The 19,916-nt window shown below is 44.9% G+C and overlaps 3 protein-coding genes across 4 annotated transcripts in view; 2 read left to right on the top strand and 1 right to left on the bottom strand.

The window, feature by feature from the left end:
- LOC308332288 (DDB1- and CUL4-associated factor 1-like) overlaps window positions 1-7,494 on the top strand; it is a 38,463-nt gene extending 30,969 nt beyond the window's left edge. The window contains exons 21-31 of the mRNA XM_080788093.1: window positions 222-420; window positions 575-657; window positions 1,234-1,318; window positions 1,460-1,693; window positions 2,599-2,692; window positions 2,813-2,917; window positions 3,721-3,794; window positions 4,622-4,711; window positions 4,915-5,070; window positions 5,370-5,454; window positions 5,757-7,494. Coding sequence (XP_080644219.1) covers window positions 222-420; window positions 575-657; window positions 1,234-1,318; window positions 1,460-1,693; window positions 2,599-2,692; window positions 2,813-2,917; window positions 3,721-3,794; window positions 4,622-4,711; window positions 4,915-5,070; window positions 5,370-5,454; window positions 5,757-5,830 — 1,279 coding nt within the window. The 3' untranslated portion in view covers window positions 5,831-7,494. The remainder of the gene's footprint in view (window positions 1-221; window positions 421-574; window positions 658-1,233; window positions 1,319-1,459; window positions 1,694-2,598; window positions 2,693-2,812; window positions 2,918-3,720; window positions 3,795-4,621; window positions 4,712-4,914; window positions 5,071-5,369; window positions 5,455-5,756) is intronic.
- A 675-nt stretch (window positions 7,495-8,169) lies between these two features.
- On the bottom strand, window positions 8,170-11,035 carry LOC308330484 (uncharacterized protein). Of its 2 annotated transcripts, XM_080785357.1 has the most exons (4): window positions 10,833-11,035; window positions 9,682-9,857; window positions 8,878-9,230; window positions 8,170-8,829 (listed from the first exon to the last, which is right to left on the bottom strand). In XM_080785357.1, the coding sequence occupies exons 1-4, from the start codon at window positions 10,990-10,992 to the stop codon at window positions 8,406-8,408; spliced, it is 1,113 nt and encodes a 370-aa protein (XP_080641483.1). In that variant the 5' UTR covers window positions 10,993-11,035; the 3' UTR covers window positions 8,170-8,405. The 2 variants fall into 2 exon arrangements, with proteins under 2 accessions (XP_080641483.1, XP_080641482.1); XM_080785356.1 differs by having other exon boundaries at window positions 8,170-9,230.
- Window positions 11,036-13,481: 2,446 nt separating this feature from the next.
- On the top strand, window positions 13,482-17,699 carry LOC308333182 (G2/mitotic-specific cyclin-B2-like; the record flags this gene model as incomplete). Its single annotated transcript, XM_080789379.1, has 7 exons — window positions 13,482-13,514; window positions 13,734-14,021; window positions 14,998-15,156; window positions 15,606-15,842; window positions 17,160-17,297; window positions 17,378-17,488; window positions 17,580-17,699. The coding sequence occupies 7 exons, from the start codon at window positions 13,482-13,484 to the stop codon at window positions 17,697-17,699; spliced, it is 1,086 nt and encodes a 361-aa protein (XP_080645505.1).
- Window positions 17,700-19,916: the final 2,217 nt, after the last annotated feature.

Genomic DNA, 19,916 nt, shown 5'->3' with positions numbered 1-19,916 from the left:
AAACCATGAACAAACAATGTTTCAATTTGAAGCTACGATTCCCTGCTTTCACATGACATGAATTAATAATTCAATGACAGGCTCCCATTCACGGTGGGTCACATATTACCTTGAGCCCCTTTTTTTCCCTTTTTAAAAAAAAAAATTCCTTCCATCCTTGCCTTGTTTCCCTGCTCTCACATATGTTTTTTCTCTTCTTCCCTGTCCGTCTGTCTGTCCAGGTTCCGTCCCATGTCGGTGTTCCACGAGGGCGATGGCGACGAGAGCGGCTTCACCTGCTGTGCCTTCTCAGCCCGCGAGCGTTTCCTCATGCTGGGCACGTGCACTGGACACCTCAAACTCTACAACGTCTTCTCCGGCGAGGAGGAGTCCAACTACAGCTGTCACACCTCCGCCATCACACACCTGGAGCCCTCCAGGGTAGGGAAACGACCGCACAGAACAACTTCCTCCAACCTCCTCGTGTCTTGCGCTGGTTCCCACCAATTGGGGCTGGGCAATTAACCCGAAAAATATATATCGAAACCAATGTTTCCAATGTTTGAAAAAAATATTTTTCTTCTGTATGTGTCAGGATGGGACCCTACTGTTGACCTCGGCCTCCTGGAGTGTGCCCCTGTCTGCTCTCTGGAGTATGGACAGTGTCTTCACCTTGAAGTAAGATGCACACATACACACGCATACATTACATAACTCTAGTACTGCTGGTTCTCTATCCTACCAGGACCCCCTACTGCAGCACTGCTTGTTGCCTGTGCTGTTTAGTTGTCTGACCAGTAGCTACATTCACCTGGTATTGAACTTGTACCTGAGTGATTTCACATGCAACGAGGAGTGAATGCAATTTATTTATTAAGCGAATGCAAAGGCCTTAAGCCCAACTATCCAAGCCACTTGCCTCCTGATTTTCAATATGGAAGGCGACTGATCCTCCTTTTCGTCTTCGGAGAGGGCAAGCTTAATTTCAATGAACTGCCCAGTGGAAGGTGAAAACACCATTGCCAGTGGGTCCCTATGTGCACACCAGGGTTGGGAAAACGAACACTCCAGTGTTAGTCTCTCGAGACAGACTGCAGTGTTGACCGACGTCAAACTCAAAGGAAAAGAGGGTGCTGTTTTTCCTTTGTTTTGCCGATGTGTACCCAGATTGCTCCAATGTAATCTCGCTCACTCTCACTCTCACTCTCTCTCTTTCACACTCTCTCACACACACACACACACACACACACACAGACACTCGTTTGCAGACGACCACTGCGTGGAGTTCAGTAAGCTGTGTCAGGACAGAGTCATCGGCACTAAAGACCAAGACGCCCATGTAAGTGACCTCGCCACTCTCTTCTCCTACCATGTTCTGCAGCATTTTAACCATGGGCTGTTTCTCTAATGTCTCCAATCCATTTCCCTTTCACGTTCATTCTCACTCTTCTCTCCCGTCATTCTCCTTCCTTCCCTGTAGATCTACGACATCCACACGGGTCAGAAGCTGCTGACCCTGAGTGACCCGGCGCTGGCCAACAACTACAAGAGGAACTGTGCGACCTTCCACCCCATGGACGACCTGGTGCTCAACGACGGGGTGATGTGGGACGTGAGGGCGTCGCGCGCCGTCCACAAGTTCGACAAGTTCAACATGAACATCAGCGGCGTGTTCCACCCCAACGGACTGGAGGTCATCATCAACACAGAGATCGTATCCTTTTCAAACCATTCAAGACCTGAGGACCTGACAGACGGTAGTTCTCGCTCGCAGCACTGCATGAAGTGGGTGGCATAAACCAGCTCAGATCTGTGAACCAATAGGATCCACTGCTTGTTTTTGGCACCCACCCCTCTAGACCAGGGGTTCTCAACGTTTTTGGCCGGGGACCCCCGGAGATGCTTTGGCACTGTCTCAGGACCCCCGCCCCCCTCTCGACCCCCAATATAAATTGACTGCTACAATAACCTTAATAATATAGACAATACACCATAAATGAATACTGAAACCAGATATAATCATTAGGGAAGGTGTATGTATGTACTATGTGTATTATATGTAAACTCTTCATTTCCATTTTCCAGCTTCAGTTGCAGTTTTTTTTTTATAATAATTATGGGACCCCCCCAAAATACCCCTCAGGGGTCGCGAACCCACGGGTTGAGATTTGAGAACCAATGCTAGACCAGAAATCACACAGGCTGGGGCAGGCTAATGTGTGTCTAAATAAGTCTGCTTAAACCAACTGTACAGTACAATGTTGGTGTAACTAATACATTCGCTAGGGATTCAATATTTTATGTTCACAGATTAATTAGTTAAGTAAAAATAGTGCAACATTTCCAGGTTTTAATCCAGTCACCTTGTGCCTTCTCTCACAGACCGGAGATTTTCTGTCTGGAGTGGGAGGATAAATGCGTTAAGAGGTGGGCTAATTCTGTGATTTACTGGGCGTTCATGCACTAGCTTAACACTAGCTTCAAATTTCAGCTTTTGAGCATGAAATGCTCGTTTACATACATCGCATTGAAAACTGAAGTTAATCCTGAAGCCGTGAAATGGTCTTAGTCTCCCTGGTATATTTGGTGTCATGATGCTCCTTGACAGCAGTGTTTCAGTGGGATCTACGGACATTCCATCTCCTCCACACTGTCCCGGCACTAGACCAGTGTAGAGTGGTGTTCAACAGCAACGCTACCATCATGTATGGAGGTATGGATGGACCCCCCCTGTGTGTTCATTATGTTTATTTATACGGATCTCCATTAGCTGGCGCCTTAACGTTAAAGATTAATTTCTTTGTCTATCTTGGTCTCCGTGTCTCTCTCTCAGCCATGCTGCAGGCTGATGAGGAAGATGACTCTATGGACCAGCAGATGAAGAGTCCATTCGGTTCGTCCTTTAGAACCTTTGATGCCACCGACTACAAGCCAATCAGTAGGTTCCTCATCCTCTTCCTAACATGCCACACATTGCGCGTTGTTGTCATTGTGAATGAATGCATGGGACCCGAATGGAAACAAGACCGCAAGGTCTTTCTTCGGTGCTGTCCCTGTACTGTTTGCATCTAATTGTCTAATAAAATTATCAATCAATCAAATTCCTAACATGCCATTGCATGTTAGGTAAAAACAGAATTGGACTATCATCATCTATCAGAAAAAGCTGAACAGAGAAGCCATTAGGCAAAAACAGTTTTACTTAACCCATTTAGACCTGATAACGATTCTACAAATGCCTCCTAAATTCTGACAGTTTTCTGAAAAACCCATGTTTCTATGTCAGTGGTTCTCAAGCATTTTCATGACGAGTACCCTCAAAAATATATGTAATTGACCGCAGACCCCCATCTGAAAATATGTTCCGTTCGCTCTGTAAGAATATATAATCATAGATTTGCAGACCTACAAGCTCATCGTATGAGCTTGTAGATCTGCTATTTTTCAATAGCTAAAGTATAACATAATGCTTAAAACACCAAAAGGGGTTCCCGCCCAAAATGGGTTAAGGTGCAAAGCTTTGCCAGTGAAGTTAATGAGATAAGCGGCACTGGAGACTTCAGTCGAATACATTTTTTGTAGTAGTCCATTTGTTCCATCAGACAAAGTGTGCATTGTTTAATTGTGCATTAGAGAATGCACAATTCATCCAAGTATCTCAAAAGTACATTATAAATGAACTACTGATGACAACTATTGTCTATGAATTAACCTGTTGGTTTGACTGATTGTGTTTTGCAGCCACAGTGGATGTGAAGAGAAACATCTTTGACCTGTGTACTGACACCAGGGACTGTTACCTGGCTGTTATAGAGGTATGTTTGACCTGTGTACTGACACCAGGGACTGTTACCTGGCTGTTATAGAGGTACGTTGAGCTGTGTACTGACACCAGGAACTGTTACCTGGCTGTTATAGAGGTATGTTTGACCTGTGTACTGACACCAGGGACTGTTACCTGGCTGTTATAGAGGTACGTTGACCTGTGTACTGACACCAGGGACTGTTACCTGGCTGTTATAGAAGTATGTTTGACTTGTCTACTGACACCAAGGACTGTTACCTGGCTGTTATAGAGGTACGTTGAGCTGTGTACTGACACCAGGGACTGTTACCTGGCTGTTATAGAGGTACGTTGACCTGTGTACTGACACCAGGAACTGTTACCTGGCTGTTATAGAGGTATGTTTGACTTGTGTACTGACACCAGGGACTGTTACCTGGCTGTTATAGAGGTATGTTTGACTTGTGTACTGACACCAGGGACTGTTACCTGGCTGTTATAGAGGTATGTTTGACTTGTGTACTGACACCAAGGACTGTTACCTGGCTGTTATAGAGGTACGTATGCAGATGATGATGCATACCACACACTCGCCGCCATACATTTTTTCATTTTGTCATAATTATCATTTATTTATTTATCTTACCAGTAAGTCTTACTGAGATCAGTTTACAAGAAAGATCTGTCTAAGATAGCAGCCATATAAATCGATCAATAATAAAGGTCACTTTCTTGCAAATTAAACAAATTTAAAATATGCCAAGTAGCTTGGTTACGAAATAATATATATTATATTTTTCTGCATCGTTGTCTCACTCCTGTGTGTGTGTGTGTGTGTGTGTGTGTGTGTGTGTGCAGAACCAGGATGCAGTGAGTCTGGACACGGTGTGTCGTCTATATGAGGTGGGGCGCCAGAAACTGGCTGAGGAGGGAGATGATGATGACCAGGTGAACCCCGCACAAACACACACACGCACACACACACCCTCCTTTTACCTTGGTGTAAACTTCCCCCAGTATAGAGAGTATGTACATAATCACGTTTACACCGAGACCTGGAAAGTAGTTGTGTCTACGGTGGATTTTTTTAAACAATAACTGTGCGGATAGAAAGAGGATAATTCAAGCTGTCCGTCATGCTTGTCTTGAAGGAGGACGACCAAGATGATGAGGACTCGTCTGATTCTGACGACGACGACGATGACGATGATGATGACTTGGACACGGACCCTCTGGTCTTGACCCTCGACCCTGACAACCCAGATGATGACAACGCTGAGAGGCCAGGGACACCTACAGCCGAAGAGGTGATTTGAATTGAATTTATTATTTTTATTGGCATAATTCGAAGGTTTTCTTTGGTTAAAATAAGTGTTAAAAAGCTCTATAATGTGATAATACTCATTTTCATACAGGCGATGTACCGGTCCTCTATATGGGCTTAAAATAGTTTTACACCTTATAGTAATTAATAAGTACTATTCTTCTATTTGTTTTAAGCCCAGCAGACAAAGATCAGAGATTCCTTCTAAATAAATGTCAACAAATGTAAAATGTTCTTGTTCTGTGTTTCACATTTTTCCACCATGAACATGGTTCTCCGCAGGTGGCCCGTCTGCTTGCCAACAACAGCGACGATGATGACGACGATAGAGGTGACGACTCAGATGAAGAGTTCAACTTCAGTGACTGTAAGTAACACCGTCTGAACTCACAACCATCACATATTTTGCTGTCAAGTGACTCGCAGAATTTTTTTGTTTAAATCGTGTACATTAGTTTATTTGTAACCCATTAAAACCAGGAAAGCATCTGCTTAATTTTAGATCTTGGCTATTCAATGATAGCACATATACAAGCTCAGGGGGTCAGCGGTAATGGTAAAATACACTTTTGGGGGTCTTTATGATTTAGAACTAACACATTTGTAGAATCTGCCTCAGGTTTTAATGGGTTAAATGTTGTGTGTTTGTGTGTGTTTTCTACCTTGCAGCGGTTTCCTCAGGCAGCAGCAGCAGCTCCAGTGACACAGACATGGAGGCACTAATTCGCTCCCTCGTTGGCTGAACAACTCGCCACTTCTCCAGCACCCTCTTAACTATCCGGGGGAACCCTAACAAAAATGATTTATTTTGCCTTCTCTTTTTCTTTTACATTTGCTTTTTCCTTTCTCCTTCTTTAGTTTCTTTCCTTTTTTTATATTTATATATATGTACAGTGTGTATAAAATAAATGTTTTAACTGGACAGGTTTTTGTGTAAGATAGATATGTTTTGTCTTCTCCAAAACCCTGGCCTGTAGTTGAATTGAATGAAGAGACATTTGTAATATTGTACAGAATGGACTGACAGACAATCTAGGAATGGAGGTTTGGTTCCAAAGATGGAGGACATCTGGCAGTGACACCGTTTCAACAGACACTCTCCGTTCACACGGAGTGCAACCTCCTCATGTATGAGTTCAGTTCGGACACGTTTTACTATGCAGGTAAGAAGGTGCTTACCCTGTCGAATCCAGGGTTAAAAGGTTAGAACGCCACCAAAATGACTTATTTCAGATTTGTGTTAAAATATTTCAAAGCAATTCCGAAATGTTTACATTGAACAGACTATGTACAAGCTTGAGAAGCTTGTAGATATGTGTTGCTGTATATTTAGTAATTCTCCTTGAGGACCCCCTGCAACCTCACAAGGACGGAGAGAGGTGGTCCGTGCTGTGACGGTGTTTATGCAAAGGGTGGTGTTGTAAATGTTAACCACCCTCCCAACCTCTGCAAGCAATTCATTTTGATGCTCGCTTTTACCGATTTCATTTTTCCTTCTGTGAATTTAATTTATTTGAGTGTATTATTATGCAGAGATGGATTGATTTCCAGAGTGGGAATGGTGAACGAACGTGTGAACACATGAAGCGTCAAACACTGGTACACAAGTCTTTTTTTTTCTTTTTCTAAAACTGGTGTCATGGATCATTGTCTTTCATGGTTGCGGCTGTCCTCGTACTTGTTTAGTGCATTTTAGCAGCTGACTACTGGCAACAGTGATGTCCGGTTTGCGGTCGACATTTCACCATCGTAACGCCACTGTTTTTCAATGCGTTTCCCTTGAGGTGACTCGGACTCCGCTGACGCACACAACACACACAAGCACAGCACCCCCAGAAGAGCTCGTAGCCTCGTGAGGAGCAATTACACCAAAAAGCAGTGATTCCTAACCTGTGGGCCGCGAGGGTACGGCAAGTGGACCCACAAATAAGAACTTAAAATGGAGCTATATATACACACGCCACAAATATTTCAAGTGGGCCCTGATCCTCAAGAACAGGTTGGGAACCACTGCACCAAAGCACTGATACTTCACTGCCTGATAAATGTTTGTTTTTTTACTGGATGCAAAATTGCAAATGCAATGTCAATCAGCAGTAATTCTGAAACGGGGAACAATTATCTTAAGGCTGTTACAATTATTGAGTATCATTTTGTCACAACTACAGTATGGGTGCAGTCGTTTTGCTATGCGACGTACAAATTAAGATGTTGACTCGCCAGTGAATGTTGGGAAATGGCAGCCATGGTTTGTCTGTTGACCAATCTCAGGTCATGTACATATGCCTCAGGTTCCCATTCACAGAAATTACCTTGTACAATTTAACATTGAATTGTCATATAATGCAAGGTTTGAAGTGATTTCATGTGATATCAGTGTTCATCTGAGCTATGAAATAAACAGATTTATGATGGCTTGTGTTGTGCCTATTGCCTAAATAGTTTATAAATTATTTGTACAGCCCTATGGTACTCTTAAAGCAACATTATTTGTGACTTGTCACTTGTGAGGCTGATTTGAGCAAAACGTGTTTTGACACTACGGTATATTTGAATAGTGAAAAATCAACTAAAGTCATTATTTGTGCAAGTCCAATCAAATTTCATTTAAATGAAAATAACTTTAATAAATCTCTAATCTGTGAATGCTCATGTGATTCATGTGACCCCTACTTCAGTCGGTGAAACTCAGGGTTGAAAATGATGTGACAAATAGTGGCCAGGCCTGGTGCAAAAATAAATGAGCCTGCAGCAAATGGCTCCCTTGTTCTTTTAAACGCCTATGGTCCCAAGTCTATTTTATGAAATAAAAACGCCCGGGCCACTATTTGGAGAAATACAGTAGAGAGTGATGCCTTTCCTGCTGTGCTGTGGAGAGGTAGTGAAATTGAAATGGCGTCGCTAGAGATGTGAACATCCATGTCTTGGCCCCATACAGCAGCAGTAAAGACTAAAATAATGACCTCCAGAAAACTCAACAGAAATTAATTATTTTGCATAGCTATTTTTTTTATTTGTGTAAAAGACTTTTCAACATTTTAAATTGTAATCGCTCTTCCAAAACACTGTTTTTAAGGCTAACTAAAAGATCACCGTCTTATCAAGTAAGTAAGTCTTCTCAAGTAAGACTGCATTCATTGAACCTGATGTCGTCATAGATTTTTACTGTCATTGTCCCAGTCCTTTGTGGTGACCTCTGTCCTAACCAAATTACTTTTTTTTTTTTTTTTTTAATCTACATGAACTCTCAGTTCAAGTGTTTTGAGGATGATGACCCCTGAAATGTCTATTGACTTTACAGTACAGTATTAAATATTGTCATTTATCAGCCTGGGTAACTGGCCACGTCAAATATCGGAAGAGGGAATTTTCCACCTCGTGCTGGAAGTGCGGAAGTAGTGCTCGGGGCAACTTCCGCATTCTGGTCTCCAGTGACCTACAGTAGCTGGAGATGTCATCGTCCAGCTCTTGCTGAGAAGCTAACCTCTCCAGAGTTTTGCCGATGATGCCCAACAAGTCTGTGCCTGCGTCGTCACGGGGCTCTTTTTCTTCCAGCACCTTCCTGCGTCTCTTTGGCCAGTAGTGCCTGATACTGAGTGGCGCTCTGGAGGTGCTCGGCCGGGGTTCCCCTCTGACAGGCCCTCCACTGGCTCTGGAGGTGCTCTGCCGGGGTTCTCCTCTGACAGGCCTTTCACTGGGCTCTGCTAGAGAGGTGCTGGGCTCCTCTACAGGGGCGCTGGGCCTGGGCTCTGCTCCAGATATGATGGGCTTCTCTTCGGGGGTGCTGGACCTTGATTCTAATCCAGAGATGCTGGGCTTCGCTTCGGGGGTGCTGGACCATGACTCCAATTCAGAAACGCTGGGCTTCTGTTCAGGGGTGCTGGGCCTTGACTCTGCTCCAGAGATGGAGGGCTTTTCCTCGGGGGTGCTGGGCCTTGACTCTGCTCCAGAGATGATGATGGGGTTTTCTTCGGGTGTGCTGGGCCTTGACTCTGCTCCAGAGATGCTGGGCTTCTGTTCAGGGGTGATGGAACTTAGCTCAGTTCCAGATATGCTAGGCTCATCGCTGAGTGTGCCTGATGGCACGTCATCACTGAAATAGTTGACGCTATCATAGGGCCAATCACCATCAGTAGGAGTTTCCTAAAAAATATATTTTATTCATGTTAAAACATTAAGAACAATAAGGAAACACTGCTAAACCCCTTTTGGTTGAGGCAGTGGTGGACGAACGGTTTGCGGACTGGTCTTGATATCGGAAGGTTGATAGTTCGTATCCCCGGCACGTTAAAATTACCACCGCTGAAGTGCCCTTGGACAAGGCATTGAACCTCTACCATGAAATGTTCTATGAGCAGGGCCTGGCTGTAAACAAGTTCTTGAGCTTAGTCCAGTTACCCTGCGTAAACATATAGTAGCCTACCTTTCCTTTCCTTTTTTGGTGTTAGCATTATGTTATGCTTTAGCTATTGAAAAATAGCAGATCTACAAGCTGGCGCGCTACGAGCTTGTAGGTCTGCTATTTTTGAAAAATCAAAAAGAAAAAAAACAGAAAGAAACTAACAAAAAGCTGTTCTAGGCCTACTTCACTTACCCTGGGTACGCGGTTCCTGGTGAATGTGTGGGGCTCTAAGAACTGCAGCCGGTTCAGGATCCATTGCTGCCGTCCAGTCCTAATTGCTCCAAAACTCCCCGGCGGAACATTAAGTTGTTTCTTGTAGCGGGTGTATTGGGTTCGCAGAGATTCCCACCTCCTCTTTATTTCTTTCTCTAAAAGTTATAACAACAGAAAACAGTTATAGTGATCAGATGATTGGGGGTGAGATTTCAGAGTTCTCAAACTCACTCCATCAAGAAGCAATTTGCAGATTATGTTATTAACTTTTACTACATTTTGGGGGACAAGGACAACAATTTGGAATCTATTTGGAAGAACTAATCTGGACGTTTGTGAGGAATTTAGAGATCATCTAGTGTAAAGTTATTTAACTAAATAGGTAGCCTATTATGACCATAATAGATTCAGGCTATGTCGGAGCCCAATAGAAATAGTCGTCAAACATCATCAGTAGTGATATATATTTTATTGAGTGACGTCACTGACAAACTGTAATTGAAGAATTACAGTACATTACATTACACTTAATTGTTTACAATAGGGTCCACTATTTGTGTGATAGGGACCTAATTCTTCATTTTCTTCAGAACTTAAAGACATTAATTTAAAGACATGATACAAATAATATGCACCTAATTCTTCATTTTCTTCAGAACTTAAAGACATGAATTTAAAGACATGATACAAATAATATGCACTGTCTTGTAAATGTATTTTAGCGATTCTGACAGTTGTAAATGTCAGAATCGATCAAATAGATCTACGATCAGTCTAAATCTTAGGCTAGAAAGGGGCTATGGCAGTCCTCATTTCTCCCTCAGTCTGTTGCAATCTGTGCCAGTTTAAGTAGCCTAGATGATCGAGTCTGAACAAGTCTGTTTTGGTTGGAGAGGGACCTTCAGGGGTCGTTGACTCGTTGGCCTGGAAAAACACGCCCCTGCCCCATGTTATTACAAGATAACAACATGGCTATAATCTTACAGCACTGTTAAATCCCCAACCCGTTATTAGTACAAATTTAAACTTCTAACCTGGGCTTATATTCCATTACAAATAAAGCTAGCTAGGCTTGCTAACAATAAAAACAATACCTATAATGTTCTTATAGTAGATTAGTAGTTTCTTACGGGATATAACCAGATGGGTTCCTATCTCCTGCCAGAGCACTGCCTTCACGGCCCTGTTGGAGTACAGTGTCTCTGTGACATCGTACAGAGCTGGTCTTTCTCTGATCAGGCTGATCAGCTGCTCCTCGCTGCCTTCACTCCACACACTGCACGCAGCCATGTCTCTCCTCCTTGGTGGAAGAATAACGCGTCGGTGCACAGCAGGAGGACGGAACTTGTAAACATTGCATCTGTGTGTGCGTGTGGTAGTTACGGAAGTGATCAAGTGCAGTAGTCACTTGGTAAATGGAGTTTATGGCGCCACCTAGCGTCAATGTTTTTCCTTCAATAAAGTTTATTGATTGATTTATTAAGCATGTATTATAACTAGTCATTTCTCCAAAGATGGAATACAATTTCCTACATTTGTAAAATTTCAATTAATTTCATTTGTATTATTAGATGTATAAACACAATATAGGCCTACATTCCAATCCGAACAAATCTTTATATAGAAGTGTATTTGTAGTGTTTTGATGAATTGAACAAGGTGGACCCTCTTGTAAACAAGTGTAATGCTTAATTGGGTCGTCCACTCAAAGTTAACAGTCTTTGTATTGAGTTTGTGCTTGAAATGTACTGTCATTCTGCAAACTGTTAATAAATATTTCAATCAGATCAATCAATCAGGGCCCCAAATCATACACTATAAACATCCTAATACTGTCCAATACTTAGACCAGTTGCTCCTGTCAAAATATGCCCCCCAACCCCACCCCAGTCAAAAACCTCTGTTTTAAATAGACACTAGTAATAATAATAATACATTTTATTTATAAGGCGCCTTTCAGGACACTTACTCGCCGTACAGGTAAAAACAGTACAAAAACAGTACAAAAACACAGTTAAAGGCAGAAAAAAACTAGGGCACAGCTTGCAGCAGAAGACAGAGGTCACACAGTCATAGTGCTTCCTAGGGTATGATTTGGGGCCCTAAAGATGATTACAAAATCAACATCTTAAACTGTCCATTTTGTCCAATATACTTAGATTGGTTGCTCCTGTCAAAATAAGGCCCCCCACCTCCCCCCAGTCAAAATGACGTCATATGATTGGGATAGTTTAAAACGTCTTAAAAGCATGCGTAAAAATTGCAGATCTACAAGCTCGTAACGCGTCGCCATGCCCACGCTATGTGAGCTTGTAGCTCGGCTATTTAGTATTTACCCCCACACAGCGTAAAACAACCAATGAGCTGGGGGTGCGTTCCGCGGCCCGTTGGCCAATCAGAGGAGGTGGAGCAGTTTCCGAATGTGTATGTTTACATTTTGTTGTCAGACAGAAGAAAGCAGCATCATTCACTCTCACTGCAGCGGTGAAAGTGAAACACACTGAAACAACGTTTTCATTCTGTGTTTTCAACTATTTTCTGCGGTGAAACCATAGACAAACACATAATCCTCCGAATCTCCTATTCCTCCATGGAATTCAGCATCGTGGTGAGTAAAATTATATACATTTAGGCCTACTTCTCCTGTTTTGTATTCCATTATTATTACTATTGTATAGCCCATATCACGAGGAGTCAGGACCATAGAGGTACTTTTTGTGTTTTAACAATTATTTACTGTACAAATTGCATACTGTTAATAGTAAAAGTATCAAATACATTAAAAAATAAAGAACGTTTTTTCCAATTTCGTTAAGTGGTGACATGACAGCTATAGGGCAGCCTGCTGGTCGCCAAGCGACATGCATTGAAGCTTGCCCTTGAATCTTTGTTTGTTTGTTTGTTTGTTTGTTTGTGGCTTATTTTGCATTGTTGAATCCTTTCATTCCTCTGGGTTGCCGTTGGTTTAATGTTTGCTTGTTGTTCAACGGCCTTAGGTTACACGTTGGCTGTTAAGTGCATTTCGAATATTTTATACATTTTCTTTTTAAGCAATACAATTTACATTTATCAAGTCTGACAAGGAAATAACATCAGGCTCGATCAAATACACGACCCATCATGGCTACTTTTGAACTATTGAACAGTAAACAGTTTGTGTTTCTTATGTTTGTAACTTTAACAGTCGAGGGACGTGGAGAACAGTTCACACACAAGGAAGGCAAACATTGGTGGTCCAAAGAGAGATGCACTTGGAGAGCTTTGCAACTATGCCAACAAGGTGTCTAACACCAAGGTAATTTAAAACAGATTCTCAACCTTTCCAATTTCAACAACCCTTGAAGTTGAAGTGAACCAGTGAAACCCATTACACTGTCAGATCTAGAGTTACAGGCCTCTAATGTACATTTTAATTTCTTTCCATTTGTACACTTTCATTACAGCACAACGGAGTACAACAGGAAAAGGCCCAGGAGGATTTCTTCTTCATGATGTCTATGCTACAAATGACCCTTCCTGTACCATGGACGGTACAGGTCTGGGAAAATGCACCATTTATGGAGCACAGAGACGCGAAGCGATCCAGAGTCGTCCCGAGGCTCACAAACATGGTCAGGGACAGAAGGATGTTGCAGGCAGGGCACTGTGTCAGGCACCCGAAACCAGTAGCGAGCAGACTGACACTGTGGGTGCCAAACCAAGGCGCGGCTAGGAGAGGAAAGAGGCGTGCCTCCTACGACATCAGAGCTAACGCTGCAGAGCTCCTGATGCTAGATAGGATGGAGAGGATGGCAGTGATCCAGGAGTCCCAAGTTAGTTTTGGCTGGTCCACACTGGGGTCTAGCATCAGTCACATGTACATTCTCAGAGTTGGAGACCCGTAAGGGTTCATTTGGGTCCCTTGTGGTCCCTGGACCTGATGTTCAAAACCAGTGTTGTAAACTACCAGTATATACAATATAGAAATTACCTGCAGTTTAACCCTGAAGAAAAAGTGTTTTACTCTTTATTTTGCCTTTTCTCCTTCTCAGAGGATTAGAGCAGACAAACCTTCAACCAAGACAACATTGAAGCAGGAACCTAAAGTAGGCATTGTTAAGCCGTCACAGCTGGTCAGAGTTGAGGTCCCTCCTCAAGTGTCTCCCTCCACGGTTCCAGAACAACCTGCAGATATTTCCATGGTGGAGGAAGAGGAGCTGTGCCAGGCCTTCTCTGACATGCTCCTCGCTGTAGAGGACATTGACGCAGGGGATTCAGACATGTTCCAGCTATGTTCGGAATATGTGAAAGACATATATGCATATCTAATGTATCTAGAGGTGTGTGATGCCAGGGGCATGTTTTCTTTTTACATGTTTTCTTTTTTCTTTGTACATGATGTGACCAGTGTAATAAAACAGGGGTGGGCAACTTTGACAATGGAGAGGGCTATATTTCCACACTCACTCCAGAGGGCCACATTGCATATTACGTTAACTCGTAGCAAAAATAGCCGATCTACAATCTTGTAGATCGGCTATTTTAGCTATTATTTGAATTGAAATGCTGAATAATGTTTTCCTTTTTTTTAAATTGGAATCCTGAATAGTTAAAAAAAAAAAAAAAATCAAATGCATTTAATTATAGTTTTGTTAACCTTATGAACATAACTAAAAAAAACATTGCATGGATGCACGTATGCATGTATCCTCAGTGATGTATCCTGAGGTCAACGGGATTTCAGGTCTCTCAACATCATACCCCTCACTCAGGCGACCCAGCCGGAAGTGATCAAGTCCCAAGTTACGTCCCAGTAGCTACCCTCAATCAGTCCCACTAGGGAAAAACCAGGGGCACACAATCTGTTGGAACTACTCCAGAACTACTCTGCCAGGGCTGGGAGGTACACTTCTGGCACATGGAGGGACTAGGCTCTGTGGGTTGTCTCCTGTCCGGGCCCCTCCTACGTCTCACCAGGTCCACTCCTGCTCTCACCAGGAGTAGAGCGAGGACCTGTGCGTTGCACCAGAGTCCCAGCACCAGACAGTTCATTCAGGAGTGGTGGGCAATGGTTCTGCAGGGTCATGGTGCTGCGGTTCCGCTTGCTGCTTGCATGGCCCTCCCAAAGGCCTCACTGAGGCCTTTGACCGAAAATACATTGGACATAAAAAAAGACAATAACATTTTAATACTAGTAATTAGCTGAAATCAATAATATATCAATGTTCGGATATTAACCTGTGGGCCGCATTAAGTGATGGTGGGGACTGCATGTGGCCCCCCTATGTATGTAATAAAATATGATGTTTTGTACAGGTGCAGCAGGCCGTGCGACCCAGATACTTGAAAGGCTACGACATAACGCCACCAATGCGAGCTCTCCTAATCGACTGGCTGATCCAGGTTCATTCCAGATTCCAGCTGCTGCAGGAGACACTGTATCTCACAGTTGCCATCTTGGATCGTTTTCTGCAAGTAAGGGCAACTTACACATTTCTTTGCTGTCTGTCCCTGCCCTGGCTGCCTGGGTCTGTCCGTCCGAGCAGGAAAATAGCGTTTGTTTTCACAACCAAGTATCACTGTTGCGCAGCCTAACACACACACACAAACTGTATGGTGGTTTCGGGTGTGACAGTACAGTACAGTGACAGTACTGTTAAGGGACCCCCTGGGGACCCCCACACAGTAACTCTGTCATTTCTCGGCCAACGGGCGGCTCGCCGGAACCGGCCCGGCCCACTGGACACGTTCCTGGGGGTCGGACACGGGCGGCTCGCCGGGACCAGGCCGGCACCAGGCCGGCACCCTGGGCCCATTTCTGTGCGTCTGGAAGTTCCAGGGACCCTCCTGGGGACCCCCACACAGAGTTGCACCACTTACTTCAGACGGGGGTGGTTTTTTTAATGAGTTGTGATTTATTACAGGTTCGGCCAGTTTCACGAAAGAAACTCCAGCTTGTGGGTGTCACTGCCATGCTGCTGGCCTCAAAGTACGAGGAGACGTACGCCCCAGAGGTCCAGGACTTTGCCTACATCACGGACAACTCCTTCACTACCGCTCAGATTAGACAGATGGAGCGGGTGATGCTGAGGTGCCTCAAGTTTGAGCTGGGGCGCCCTCTGCCGTTGCACTTCCTCAGGAGAGCTTCCAAGGCTGCAAGCGTGAGTCTCTGTTCAACTTCATATGGTTCACTAACATAGTGTGGACATCAGATACTAATATAAGACACTTTCAGATATCTATCTATGAATGCACCACGTCTCTGTACGTCTGTACGTGTGTACGGCTGTAATGCACGTAACTCGAGAACTGTTCGCCCCATCGACTTCAAATACGACACACGCGTTCCACACCCACACAGGGAGTGCAGTGCCCGGTGTCGAGATGGTCGGACCCATGGTTGTCCAGAACCGCCACAAAATGCCTCTGCCCAGGCTCTGGGCAAGGCCCCTGTCCGTAGAGAAGGACAGATTTTACATTAGAATTGAAGAGCCACACTTTAGTTGGCGTGGCTATGTCCTTGGAGGACCAGATGTTTTTCAGTATGATAAAGGCTGTCCTGGATTCGCCTACTCTTGCTATGACATCACTGTCTGTTTCACCCTGTTTGTCTATGATTTACCATAATGTGGTAAATACTCATCAGTAATAAATACACATCAGCTACTCTAATATAACCTGATGTGAGGATCAAATGCAATCTTATTATACGGCCAAGTGCGCACTGTGGAGGGAAGGGCTACTGTGCACTGCAGTAGTAAAGGGACGCTTATGTTTGATCTGTGAATATTTCTAACTTGAACGCTAATAAAAAGCAGAATGATTAAACTGGTTTTCAGTTCTCTCTCTTTCCAAACACCTTGTGAAGATGAAAGGCACCGCCTGTCGACAATAGAATCGTTATCAACACAGTCACATTCACACGCTGAATGTAAATTCACCGGACAATCATTCACACATGCAGCAGTTTCAGCCAAATCGGCAATTACCCGACTTACAGTAAGTCAAGAGTCCTGCCCGAATAAAATACTTTGTATGTCCGATCCTACTGATCTGGAATGTTGTGTTCAAAATACGGCCCTTACGTTTAAACTCTGGAAAACTTCCAGAACTGAACCCTCTGCACTAAGGCTTTGTTCGCACTGCATGCAAATCTGATTTGTTTCTCAAATTTGATCTTTAGGACTGACTCCCCACACTGCAATTAGCAAGTGATTTGATTTGTGTAGTCATAACGCCAAAAATAGCAGATCTACAAGCTCACACTACAGCACTATGTGACATGTTGTGGGCATGTAGAAACAATCCATGAGGTTTTATGCTGTACAGACTTGATTAAACAAATGTAGTTTTCTGGATAGGATTTAGGCTGGCAGTGTGAACATGGTGGTCAAATGGTGGTTAAAATAAACAGTGGAGCAGAGTTTGGCATTTTATATGCAAGCAGGCTTTTCAATAGTGCTGTTTGTTTGTTCTAGTGTACTGTGGAGAGACACACGCTGGCCAAGTACCTGATGGAGTTGACACTCCTCGACTACAACATGGTTCACTACCGGCCCTCTGAGGTTGCTGCTGCTTCCCTGTGCCTCTCTCAGCTGCTGGATGGCCTGCCATGGGTGAGTTGAATAGAGCTTATTACTAGTACAGATGGTTAGCTTGGTGGTGGTTCTAGTTGTTTTCTCTTCATGTGTTGCAGGCTCCTACAGAGCAATACTACACCACCTATGATGAGGCCCACCTAATGCCAATCATGCAGCACATCGCCAGGAATGTAGTCGTCGTCAACGAGGGGAAAACAAAGTTCCAGGTGGGTTGTCAAACGAAGGCATTTGGTAGTTCATGAAGTAAGATGTTTAAATGGATTCATACTAATGCAAATGTTTCACTCTCCACTATAGGCCGTCAAGAACAAGTACTCTGGGAGCAAGTTGATGAATATCGCCCTGCTACCTGAACTGCACTCACCTACTGTGAAGAGCCTGGCTGATGCCCTGCTTGACAATCCCTCAAGACATTGATTGAATGATGAATTTATTAACAGATTGGAGAATTACAGTAGGCCTACATTTCAAGCACAACTCAATACCAAACTGTTAACTGTGGACGACACCATAAAGTGTTACACTTGTTTACAATAGGGCCCACCATGTTCAATTCATCATATGCATATACTGATGTTTACTTGCACTTTATACTGATCCGATCTTGTATTAATAAGTTCCTTACCATTTCGGTTTTGTTTACAGAAATTTAACAGTGTTCAACTCGGCAGTGGTTTTATGACTGGAACTGAGATAAAGGGCATGTGTTTTGTGAAGTATTATTGGTGTGTCTGAGATTAAATGTTGTTTATTACTAAAATAGGTTTCTGGTGTCTTAAAAGGCAACGTGTAGGGTGCATCAAATTGCAATGTTAAAATTAAATCTCAACATATCATTCTGCCTGGGGTTGCATTTTGTTATGACACACATAAAAATGATTTGTGCAAAGTTTTGGGGAAATTACTTGAGATTTAGAGGTCCAACGCAGCATGTGAAAAATACCAAAATGGGCGTTTTTGGGTGTTTTCCTGAATAACATCGATGCAATCTCAAAAACGACAAGAAATATATTTTTAGAACATTTATTTTGAATAGAACAACATAGAATCTAATACTCAAGTAAAGTACAACTCCTCAGTATCTGTACTTAAGTACACTACAGGGTTTCCTGCACAATGTTGTTGGCATGGCGCTGCGCCATGCTTGAAATAAATCGCGCCATGCCAAGCTTCTTTTTTTTGAGGGGTTAGTGAATCATGGTGTGTGTGTGATATGAAATGTCCAGTACCTCCCCTGTGCCTCCCCAAGTGCCACCCCAGTGTCTGCCCATGCAGTGCCCCCCAGTGTCTCCCTAGTGTCCCCCTGAGTGCCTCCCCAGTGCCTGCAGTGCCTCCCCAGTGTCTCCCCAGTGTCCCCTCAGTGCCTCCCCAGTGTCTTCCCAGTGCCTCCCCAATGTCCCCTCAGTGCCTCCCCACAGTGTCCCCCTGAGTGCCTCCCCAGTTTGCCCCTGAGTGCCTCCCCAGTGTCTCCCCAGTGCCTCCCCAGTTTTCCCCTGAGTGCCTCCCCAGTGTCTCTCCAGTGCCTCCCTAGGGTCTCCCCAGTGCCTCCCCAGTTTGCCCCTGAGTGTCTCCCCAGTGCCTCCCCAGTTTTCCCCTGAGTGCCTCCCCAGTGCCTCCCCAGTTTGCCCCTGAGTGCCTCCCCAGTGTCTCCCCAGTGCCTCCCCAGTTTTCCCCTGAGTGCCTCCCCAGTGTCTCTCCAGTGCCTCCCTAGGGTCTCCCCAGTGCCTCCCCAGTGCCTCCCCAGTTTGCCCCTGAGTGTCTCCCCAGTGCCTCCCCAGCTTTCCCCTGAGTGCCTCCCCAGTGCCTCCCCAGTGTCTCCCCAGTGCCTCCCCAGTTTGCCCCTGAGTGCCTCCCCAGTGCCTCCCTAGTGTCTCCCCAGTGCCTCCCCAGTGCCTCCCCAGTGTCTCTCCAGTGCCTCCCCAGTGTCTCCCCAGTGCCTCCCCAGTTTCCCCTGAGTGCCTCCCCAGTGCCTCCCTAGTGTCTCTCCAGTGCCTCCCTAGTGTCTCTCCAGTACCTCCCTAGTGTCTCCCTAGTGTCTCCCCAGTGCCTCCCTAGTGTCTCCCCAGTTTGCCCCTGAGTGCCTCCCCAGTGTCTCCCCAGTCTCTCCAGTGCCTCCCCAGTGCCTGCAGTGCCTCCCCAGTGTCTCCCCAGTGTCCCCTCAGTGCCTCCCCAGTGTCTTCCCAGTGCCTCCCCAATGTCCCCTCAGTGCCTCCCCAAGTGCCACCCCAGTGTCTGCCCATGCAGTGCCCCCCAGTGTCTCCCCAGTGTCCCCCTGATTGCCTCCCTGAGTGCCTCCCTGAGTGCCTCCCCAGTGCCTGCAGTGCCTCCCCAGTGTCTCCCCAGTGTCCCCTCAGTGCCTCCCCAATGTCCCCTCAGTGCCTCCCCAGTGTCTTCCCAGTGCCTCCCCAATGTCCCCTCAGTGCCTCCCCACAGTGTCCCCCTGAGTGCCTCCCCAGTTTGCCCCTGAGTGCCTCCCCAGTGTCTCCCCAGTGCCTCCCCAGTCTTCCCCTGAGTGCCTCCCCAGTGTCTCTCCAGTGCCTCCCTAGTGTCTCCCCAGTGCCTCCCCAGTGTCTCCCCAGTGCCTCCCCAGTCTTCCCATGAGTGCCTCCCCAGTGTCTCTCCAGTGCCTCCCTA

The sequence above is a fragment of the Protomyctophum bolini genome, assembly GCF_963924005.1.
Source record: "Protomyctophum bolini genome assembly, chromosome: 2".
Lineage (NCBI taxonomy): Eukaryota > Metazoa > Chordata > Actinopteri > Myctophiformes > Myctophidae > Protomyctophum > Protomyctophum bolini.
This window is presented reverse-complemented; position numbering and strand designations above follow the sequence as displayed.